Source organism: Peromyscus californicus, unplaced genomic scaffold (genome assembly GCF_007827085.1).
Source record: "Peromyscus californicus insignis strain IS unplaced genomic scaffold, ASM782708v3 Scaffold_7__1_contigs__length_154581171, whole genome shotgun sequence".
NCBI classification, from domain to species: domain Eukaryota; kingdom Metazoa; phylum Chordata; class Mammalia; order Rodentia; family Cricetidae; genus Peromyscus; species Peromyscus californicus.
The window spans coordinates 21,841,028-21,852,007 of record NW_026294595.1 but is presented as its reverse complement, the minus strand read 5'-3'; the positions used below and the strand labels follow the sequence as shown (position 1 = coordinate 21,852,007).

General features: G+C 38.6%; 1 protein-coding gene across 1 annotated transcript in view; it reads right to left on the bottom strand.

The window, feature by feature from the left end:
- Window positions 1–202: 202 nt before the first annotated feature.
- The window catches only part of Kynu (kynureninase), a 138,357-nt gene continuing 127,579 nt past the window's right edge, over window positions 203–10,980 (bottom strand). Inside the window, exons 11-14 of the mRNA XM_052725648.1 lie at window positions 10,349–10,401; window positions 8,540–8,625; window positions 1,856–2,086; window positions 203–401 (exon numbers count right to left, since the gene is read on the bottom strand). Coding sequence (XP_052581608.1) covers window positions 270–401; window positions 1,856–2,086; window positions 8,540–8,625; window positions 10,349–10,401 — 502 coding nt within the window. The 3' untranslated portion in view covers window positions 203–269. The remainder of the gene's footprint in view (window positions 402–1,855; window positions 2,087–8,539; window positions 8,626–10,348; window positions 10,402–10,980) is intronic.

Sequence of the window (10,980 nt, the reverse complement as noted above, 5' to 3'; positions counted from 1 at the left end):
AGTTCAATCACAAATTAAACAGAAAATCTTTCAGTGACCATGGAATATACAGCTGATCAAGACAGTGACCTACAGGCTGGAGTCATGTCATGTCATGTCTGACTCCCCAGTCCCAGAGACACTACATTCCCCAACAACACCGTCATTAAAACAGATATCAAGTTTTATCTAAGTTTATATAATTATTACCAATTCTAGGCAATCAAGTTCTAGATATTTTTTAATGACTGGAATTCAATAGTAGTGAAATGAAATTTGCTTGAGTGATTCTAGAAAACACGGCTAGTTTCTGAAGAGTCAAGTATGGCAGTGAGTAGTCTGACGAACTTATAAACATCATGGAAAGAATTATAGAGAGGAACGGGGGCCACACGGATACCATCTGGTTCTCGCTTGTCACACTGGAGAGAAAAAACATAAAGTCATCATCTAAGCAATATCCACACACAGATATTCTACTTACATGATAAGATTCCATAGACCATGACTTCCCTATAACACAATATATGAGCAATTTTTTTCTGTCACTGTAAGTAAAACTCTGTGTCTCTGTTAGTCTAAACTTTGCTCTTAATAATGACACCAACAGTGGGTTCTTATGTTTCTGAAGTCACTGAGAGTTATCTCTCAAAGTGGATCCTATAACCAGCTTTCCAGAGGGTAAGCCCCGGATCAGATAGATCCCTGGGACCACTGTAAATGTACAAGTGCCTCGGTGAGATTTTAGGAGCTTTAGAAACCACCCTTTATTTAATTCTCTAGTCCCTGACCATGGAGAGAGGACTTGTCTATATGTCATTGGGACTGTTGATGGGTTTGGAAGTAGGAAAAAAAATTTTACTGGCCTAGTCATCACCATGGCCAACTTTAAGGAATGCCAATTATAGACATCAGTTAATATAGTCTGGGTATGCTATCCTGTTTAATTTCTATAATGACTCTCTGTAGTGTTATTAAACTCAAAATAAATATGGGAAATCTCAAGCCAAAGGAGCATGGATTTCCTGAGAGCACAGAGCTTGGGAGGGCCTCAGCTTGGTTTGCAATGCTGTTACTGTAACATGAGCTCCGAGGCAGGGTAACCTTTCTAAAGCTGTGAGTACTAATGAGTGGAATGCAGCCCAACTCATATACCTTTTTTCTTGCAACTACCTCAGTAATATGTGTCAGTTCTTCCCAAAAGGCTAAGAAGGCCACCTAAACACAGGGTTTAAGCAACAGTCAATATTCTTAGTCTCATCCCCATTCCTCAGAAATGTCACCACATTGTTTTTGATTGAAGTGCCAAAATGAGATTAATTTAGTTTAATCAACCAAGTGAGGGTGACTAATTTTATGTCTTTCAATAAAATATAGAACGGTTATCTTTAACCCTGTAACTTATATCGTATATATGATATATGTATACATATATATGTATATATACATATATACATACACACACACATATATATACATATATACATACACACACACACACACACACACACACACACACACACACACACACATATATATACACATTTTACAAGCCAAAACTGGTGAAAATTTTATCTTCACCAAGTCTGATGAAATATATCTCTGCTTAGCTGTCAAAAAACTGAGGAAATAACATAAGACTATTTTTCAAAAGCAGGATTTGTCGTGTATACCATTTGATCAGAAACAACAGAGGGCCCATCTGGCTATCCATCAGCGGAGTGCTGAGTGCTGAGTTGGTGTTTGACTTATCCTGACTGGCTAATGGGAATGTTATGTAGTAAAGGGTGAACTGAGGAACCTAAGACTCATCCCAACTTGGAGCCCAAAGAGAAACTGTGGTTCAGTGCAAGACATAAACTGATCATATACTCACAACGACTCCTCTTTTTTCCAGTTCCTCAAAAACACCTTTCCTGGAAATGGAAAAGGTCAGTGTTAACTGGCAGCCTCGGTCCTCTGCTCTGGATGGGGTGATGATGTTCACAACGGGCCCCTTGTTTTCTGTGTTCTCTTTGCTGTGGTATTGTTTGAGCATGTATTCCAGATAGCCTGTCAGCAGAATGGATTTTCTCCTCAGCGCTGTCATAGTTGCTTTCTGAAAGAGCTGAGAATGACAATCAGATTAGCAGTGGCTTCTGGTTCAAAGAGAGGCAAAAGTTAAATGTAAATCACACAGAAAAAAGGAAATTCCAATTTTTGATCTATTAAAAAAACACATTTTAGAACATCTTTCCTCCATGGAAACATGCTATCTTTTAATACTTTGTCATTAGGTAAAGTTTCCATGACAGAAAATATATGCAAAACGCCATTTAAACAATGTTTGCAAGAGAAGAATATTTTTGCTTCAAACCATTCAACTGTTATCTGTAGTTTGGTCCACAGACCACTCAAAACAAGACAAATATATTTGTAAATGAGGTTGTTGGTATTGTCCACAAAGTCTTGGTGATCACTACACTTTCCCAGTAGTATTTTGTTGTTGTTCGTTTGTTTTCTGAGACAGGGTTTTTCTGTCTAGCTCTGACTGTCCTGGAACTTGCTGTGTAGACCAGGCTGTCCTTGAACTCGGAGATTCAGCTGCCCCTGCCTCCTGAGTGCTCGGGTTAAAGGTGTAATTCACCACCACCCAGCTTATATTGTTAAAAGTTAAATTATGAAGCTGATTTTCTCAGGGAAGCTAATAATGTGGCATAAATACTTATTGTTGCTGAGGAGTTTAGTCACCACCACCTTCCACCACTCCTTTCCTTGCAAAACACTTGTGTAAAATACTGTCATTTGCTGTCTGATGGGCCTATCACAATGGGTGACAAGGGTCTGCAGTAACTGGTGTAGTAATGTTATGGGCCATAACAGTCATGCTTTTCTGTCTTGTTTAAAAATGTATCCTCCATGCAAGAACTGGGGGAAATGTTAACAGCATGCTGTATATGGCAGGCTATTTAATGTCCTTTGCTATAACATGAGCCAAAATATCAAGAACAAATATGGGTGGTGTCATTTAGTGGTATCTGGGTTTTATCAAGACATAAACAGCATGTGTGAGAAGGCATTTAATCAGACTTGAAACAGTAAGCAAAGATTTCTCTGGATCTACAGTGTATGAGGTATGGATTTGCTAGGATTGTGAGTCAGTGAAGATCCAGTCGCAGGCAGAGGCTGATGGCTACTCTAGATCTTCTGTCTGTGCGTAAGGCCGGGAAACTGCTGAAGGGAAATATGTTTGAGATGAGTGAATGCACCTGTTCCAGGCAGAGACAGCTGCACACCGAAGCAGCTGCAGGCAGAGGCAGGTGTAGGAAGGTGCTGGTGTCTTGTAGAGATCAGGTGTCAACATCACTAGCTTCAGGACATTAGGTCCAAGCTGCTGGAAGTTTCATTACCTTGTGCAAAACAAGATGTTGGCAGGCTGGAGCTTCTGAGAAGCCAGTCAGTATTTATGTCAGCATACTCCTTGAAGGGTAGGAGCAGATTGGCAAGCCATGGCTCGTAAGGGTTTGAAACAAGACTATGAGCTACATTAGCTCAAGTTTCTCTTTGGATATTATAATATTCTAAAAAATATTTTGTTTAGTAAACTATTTTATAAAATTTTCTGGTTCAGTTACTGGCCCCCAAATATGCACATAGGGTAATGTGTAAAATACAGTTGCTCCTTTCCATCTGCTTCTGGAACTCTTACAAGTATCCAAACCCTTGACAACAAAATTCCATAAATATAATAGCATTGGACTTTCATGTGATCATCACACATCCTCTCACACACTATAATACTTAAGGATCCTGCTAACACAGCACAACTGCTGTGCAGCTATTTGTAAATACTGTGTCATCTGGATATAATGACAAGGAAAACATAGGTCTGTGTGAGGAGAATGTTTTCCCCTGAATATGACTCCATGAATGAAGACCCCATGCATAGGGAGAGCAAGTTGTCCACTTTTAATAATTCATTTATATCAACAGGTAAAAGAAGCTCTTGGAGACTATTAGCTCGCATTTCTTGTGTTCTTAAAAATAGATGAGGCATTTGCTTTTACTGATTTCTTTTATAACTAAAACATCTTTGTGTTCAATGTCAACCCATTTTATCTTTTATATTACAAAATGGTTTACTCTTCCACAGAAAAATAAATATAAAATTATTTTCTCACTTTACAGCCACAGCAAGGGTGGTTGTGGTCTTTCTAGTCACAGTTCCTGTTACCTGTGACCTGACAATAAGCAATGTGAACAAGGAAGAGTGTATGCCTGCTAACAGTTCTAGTCACACTGTGTCTACCTTCAGGAACAGGGCAGACAGGAAGTTGGGACACACTATAAAATTCCAAGGTCTGCCCTTATGTTCTGCTTCCTCCAGCAGAACTCCACCTCCTTCTAAGATGGTTTCTTGAGCTGGGGACCAGACACTCAAATACCCGAATCTGTGGGGACCATATTCAAACCACAACATGGCCTGAGCCTTCCTATAGTGTCCTCACAGAGCTGAGAAGTAGGTTCTGAAGTCCTGCATTTAAGAGAGCTGCGGATGGGCTCAGTGCTGGAATGCTTGCCTAAAGTCCAAGAGGCTTCATCCTCAGCATGGAAAAACATAACAAAACAAAAACAAAAACAAAAAAACCCAAAGATGAGTTGATGGGAGTTAGAAGGGAAATATAACGTGTGCCTGCTTTCCTTGTTGCTTTTTTTTTTTTTTTTTTTACTTAATTCGTTCAAGAATCAAAAAAGAAATTTTTTTTAAGAGGAAATTGAAAAATACAATTTTACCTGGCGGTGGTGGTGCACGCCTTTAATCCCAGCACTTGAGAGGCACAAGCAGGAAGATTTCTCTAAGTTCAAGGCCAGCCTGGTCTACAGAGTTAGTTCTAGGACAGCCAAAGCTATACAAAGAAACCCTGTCTCAAAACAAACAAACAAACAACAAAAAAGAAAGAAAAATACAATTTTAAAATCCTAGAGCTTTTAAAGGAATTCTTGGCAGGTTTCTCTTCTTGCTTTATTTTGTTGTTACTGTGTAAAATGAACATAAGACTAGGAATGTTTGATCTTCAAGCTAGAATGGGGTTTGATCTTCAAGGTAGAAGGTTAGACCCTCAAGGAAGAAGGCTAGACTCTCAAGGTAGAAGGTTAGACCCTTCAAGGAGTAAAACCATGTAGAATGCGGAGTATTCCATTGTTCGGATTTTTTTCTCTTAAATTCTTTTTTCTTTTCCTTTTATTTCTCTTTTTTCCTGCATGCCCTTCCCTTTCTTTCTCTTCTTTCTTTCTCTCATTTCTTCCTTCTTTATTCATTCTTTTTTTTGAGACAGGGTCTTCCTATGCAGCCCTGGTGGGCCTGGAGCTCACAGATATTCACCTGTCTCTGCCTCTGCCTCCTGAGTTCTGGGACATATGGAGTGAGCCACCAAGCCTACCTGGCTTCTATTAAATTTTCAAACTTGGATCCCGAAGCCTTGTGAAGAAGAACTTCGCATTTGTCCTTGCTGCTGTCTTGGGCTTCATCACCCTGCAGTCAACCTGAATACTTAGCTTGTGTTTTTTAATAGTTATTGTAGCTTATGCCATAACAATAAATTTATATATTGAGCAGATGTAGAAATTGTACACTTACTGATATATAAAAATATGAACATTAAGTATAAAATACTTAAAAATTGCAACTCAGCTGTCAGAAGATGGGGGCGTGCTTGCTGTGGTGCACATGTGGAGGTCGGAGAACAACATTGCCACTTCTGTTCTCTCCTTCCACCTTTATCTACACAGGTCCCCTGGTTTGTGCAGCAAGCACCTTTACACGCTGAAACATCTCTCTGTCCCTGTCCAGTTGATCTTTAAGTGTAGAATCCTCCAGTTGTTTTTCAAGTATACAGAATAGTTTTGAAAGGAAGGTAGACAAGACAAACTGGTTAAAGCATTTGTTTCTTTCATTTAAACATCGGTCATATTTTAGTAAGGTGCATGCCCTCCCACTCTCGCTCTCTTCCCATCTCTTTTGTCCTTTTCTGTCCCAGCTTGCCTTCCCTATCTCCGCTCTTCTTTCACTGATCAGCCTTTCTCAAGTTGAAGCTCCCCCGCCTTCTTACATTGTTTTCTTCCCCATGACACTTCTCTTTTCTTGTCTCCACAGCATGGCTGGCTCTCCCCCAGAACCAAACAAACAAAACTTATAAACAAGTAAAACCAGGGAGTTTAACTTGCCCAGGCTTACTGATGTGGCTCAGAAATACAGGGGGATTAGTATATCAGAGAATGGGAATGGGAATTGTGTGTTATTTTGTGATTTTAAACCTTTGCAATTTAAAATGTGGAGGAAAAACCTTCAAAACCACTTTAGCCCAAACAAAGCTTGAGTAGTATATTCAGCAATAATAATCAAAGAAGAGGCTGTAAGTTTGGGAGGGGCATGGGATGAATTGGAGGAGGGGCTAGAGGGAGAGAAAGGAAGAAAGTGGCAAAATTATATTTTAATTAAAATTTCTAAAAATTAAAACTAAAAAGGGGGAAGGATCATTTGGCCAGAACATAGCCTTGGCAGTGAATGGCTGCAATTGGAGTTCAGAAGCTGCCGAGACCTGTGTGTCTCGCTGCAGGCGGCTGCTAAGGTTCTTTGGCAGGTTTAAGTCTAGGTTTTAAAGGGGAAGATCAGTCAGTCCTCGAGTCTGAGAATGGAAAGGTGGTGCAGGTGACTCTAATCCAGCACGGTAGACCGGTGGTAGGATAAAGGACAGTCTGCCTCCCTTGTGTGCAGGTAGTTTGCTAAAGTGAGTGGGGCTGGGTGTGGCCCCAGGGGCTAGAATCACCCCACTCCAAAGGTGGAGAGAGCTGAGTTGGAGGTTATCTTGTCTTTTTTTTTTTTAAAGAACAATTTTGGAATATATGGATCAGAGAAATCAGAAACTATGAGCTAAATGCTAGGACTCTCTAGCTCCCTAGGGTGTGCCTTGGTTGCTTCCATACTTAGCCCTTCAGTTAAAACCTTGCAAACTGAGATGCCACCTGCTGTTTTCAAATTGCTAAACAAGTTTTCTCCTCATGGATACTAGTTATTAAATACTATTAGACAACTACTAAATATCATTACACAAAGTACTAAACAGACTTGTCCTCCAAAAGACTTTAAAAAGTGTTACACTGGCTGAAAAACAATCTTGTCACTTGTCTATTTTCTGTCAAAACAAAACAGTCCCAAAAGGTGAAAACAGCACATGCTCCATCTAGTGGTCAAACTGAGTAGGTGCTTCCTAAACTAGGATGAAATGAGAAAGACAATTATCACTATCTGGTGGTGAAGATGCACAAAAACAGGAATTTGATACTGCCACCCAGTGGCCATAATGAGAAACTGCTATATTTTTGGTTTAGAAGAGATATCATTTCTTTAAAACCCCTTTCAAGCTCAAATCCTACACAACAGATTTCCTGAAATATCATGAATTAGATGGTTTTAGAAGGTATTAAAAAACAAATACAAATCTTTATTTGGCTAGGAGGTATCTGTTTAAGCATTTGTTTAAACAGGTATGATTTCTAATACATTTCAGTCAAATGTATTCAATTGATATATGTATCAATATTAAGTATATGACTTTGGAAATGTGCCACATGTGTGTATGACGCCCACAGAGGTTAGAAGAGGGCATTGGATTCCCTGGGACTGGAGTTACAGACAGTTGTGAGTTGTCATGTGAGTGTCTGAAATCAAACCCAAGTCCTGTGGAAATACAGCCAGTATTCTTAACCCATGAGCCTCTTCTCTAGCCAAATAATTATATAATTTTAATTACTTGATGAGTAATAGTTATGTATAATATATTTACTTGAATAAATTTAGAATATCACTAACAGTTTGGGTTTCTAGATATGTTCATTTTTCTGTATCTACTTTTTGTATACATACATATCTATAAACCTAAATGATTTTATAAATATTAATATTGTGTAAAATCAATGTAGACAAATGTATGAATTCATTTAAAAGAAAATACTGAGTGATTATACTAGAAATTATGCATGGATACAATGCCGTAGACATCTCAATAAGAAAAATATCTACCCGGTTTAGTGAGGCCACCTTACCCTATGTATGGTTTCCCTAATTCTTCAGTTACTTTATGAAGTTAGCCTCCTGTTACTTTTTTACAGGGCACTTTAGCGGTTCCTCGGCTTGTTGAACTAGAAGTACCAAGATATCTAGATGTCACAACAATGCCTGCCAATTCCTCAGTAAATACCAGCTACTTGAGTGAATTAAATTAGAATTCAATGTTCCACGCTCATTTGGTTTGTGGAAAGGTGAACATTGACTCTGTCAAGTCCACACACATCTCAGGAAAACAGCAAAAGACATGTCTCCCCATGTCGGGCACAATTAACAAATAAAACAAATTCAAGGTCATAGTAATAATCACTGTCCCAGTAGGAAATGCTGCCTTTTCTCCATCGTTTGTTGGAAAATGGCAGGAACTTTTTGATTAGCAGAAACTCTTTAGGACCCGTGACAACCAGGTGAGGTACGCAGGAAGGATGTGGGAAGGCAGAAGCCCAGGTTTCTTACCTCTAAACTAGCATGCAAGGGACAGACCAACAAAATGGGAGGGTTGGAAATTCGGAATCCATTGGCCCCAGGGATTAACTGCAGTTCTGAAAAATTAGTATAACATCATTATTTACAACATACTTTAAAGAAGGGCTTACAACTATAAAGAAGTCAATATTGAAAGAGTAAGACTTAAAACCATATCCCCCATCCATGGTATTCCTGAACTGTGTAAAAGAAACTCAATGGAGGGAAAATTCTGATGTATTTTTCACTCCACGGCAATTCCTATGACTTGGGCTCAGCCCCGTCAGCTAGCACCCTCACAGGAAGATAAAAATCATCCAAACCCTACTCTCTCTCTTCCTGGTTCCAAGACAGTGTTTCCTTTTTACTCTATGCTTTAAAAATATTATGAATGTCATGTCATGAGAGAGAACATCAAGATGTGAAGGCATGTGATCCTGAGTCACCTGAAGGCAGAGAGATGAATGAAATGACCCATGAAGGTGGTTTTAGCTTTAGGAGTTTTATTAGGTCACATGGATTTCTTAAGAAAAGGAGAGGATATTTAAAAAAAAAATCTGCCTATGTGTGGTGAGCTAAAAAATAAAGTTGTACCCCCTAACTCAATTAAGTAGATTGAACTGATACAAGTTAAACCTAATAACATTGGTGTGGCCAGAAATTCACTTAAAACTAAGAAAAAAATGTTAAATTTCTTTGGAAATTTATCAAGCCTTGGGCTAGCTGAAATAAAACCAGCAGGCAAAGTCCAATCCATTACATGGTTTTAAATCACTTTAAGTAAAGGCTTATTGGACAACCGTCTCGGTGACTTCTATGAGCCTCTATGGCTGCATTCGCACTACAATACCGAGCTGAGCAGAACAGCTTCCGTCTCACGGCAAGAGAGCCAGTTCTGTTCTTGACCTAATCAAATCTCCTCTCGACTGGTAAGAAACCTCACCTCAGTTGAAGTGACTGGCATGAAGCTAACAGGTTAGCAGTGTGGCTTCCGATTTAACTAGGCTTGTCTTTCAGGACTCTGTGACCTGGCTACTGCCAATTTAAAGACATATAAAGAGTTCCAAAGATCTGGACACATACAAAGCCCTCTGAATTTATGCTTAATTGGAAAATGGATGCCTCCAGTGTTGTAGAAGGCTAGAGCACAGTCCTGGGAAAAAGGAAGAGGACAGATGTGACCCTTGTGCGTGGCAGCTTACTACCCATTGACATAGTTGTTTATAGGGATTCTTACTCTTTGGTATGTGGCAAATGTCACAGCAAGGGAATATTTGGAACAAGAATAAATGTGAACATTTGTTAAAAGGGCTGTAGCATGCCATTGGCTTTGTAATTTTGAGTTTAACTTACTCTTAAAGCAAACACTGAAGTCCACGTTATTCACATTAAATATGTGGAACAGAACAAACAATGACTGGCATTATCACAAAACTATTAAGCAGCAAATTGGGATTGACATTCATGTTTCTCTGGCTCTGGCCTCAATCGCCAAATGGCCCCATCTTCCCTGCCTATGTTTTGGCCATTCCTACTCGGGAATCTGACCAAGCCACATGAGCCACAGGCTAGATTTCACTTCCTTTAATCTCTCTTCAAAGGGATAAAATACAAAATCATGCTAAATCTATAAACACTTAGCCTTACATACTGAAATGTCATTTCTTATTTTGGAAACCACAATGACATTTTCAAAGTGCATTCTCCATGGGGCATGTCTATTACATGGAATACAAAGTCAGTTGAAAATTAGAATGAAGTCAAAACAAAATTGCATATGATAAAGTTGAATATACTCACTGTTATCCATCTTAAATCTTGTACTGAGTTCATGGCCAAACCATCCCACTAACCTAAAATATAAGATAACAATAGGCATTTCGTCTACAACACTACTGCAGTTGATTTAGGGATTTTGTGGCCAGTATATTAAAATAAATTGTGGTGCAAGTTAGCAAATACTTAAATATATAAATGTTATACAATAGAATAAGACACTATCAAAAATAAGGAGAATTTAATTTTCTCACATTATTTATTTTATTTTAGTAGAGTAAAATACAGTTATATAATATTTTCTTATACAATGATTTTTTTAATCTCTTAAATGATTTAGAAGAACATTCATGGGGGTTTTGTTTTTAAATGACAAACTAAAGCTTAAATGCTAAAGTTACCTACTAGTCCATGATATTTTACAGTAGAATCCTAGAGAGTTGGCCTAGCAAAACTTGATAGAGTGCTGAGGGTGTTTGAATAATTTCCTAAAGAAATGTCTTCTTTCAGTTTGAACTTAGTTTACACTGAATGTATTTGAATGAGCCAGATAGAAAATATAGAGTATATAGGAAAAAATCATGTATGCCTCTGTTAGCTGGAAAACAGGATGAAACAATTTAGAGTAAACAAACAAACAACCTTTGAGAAAAGCA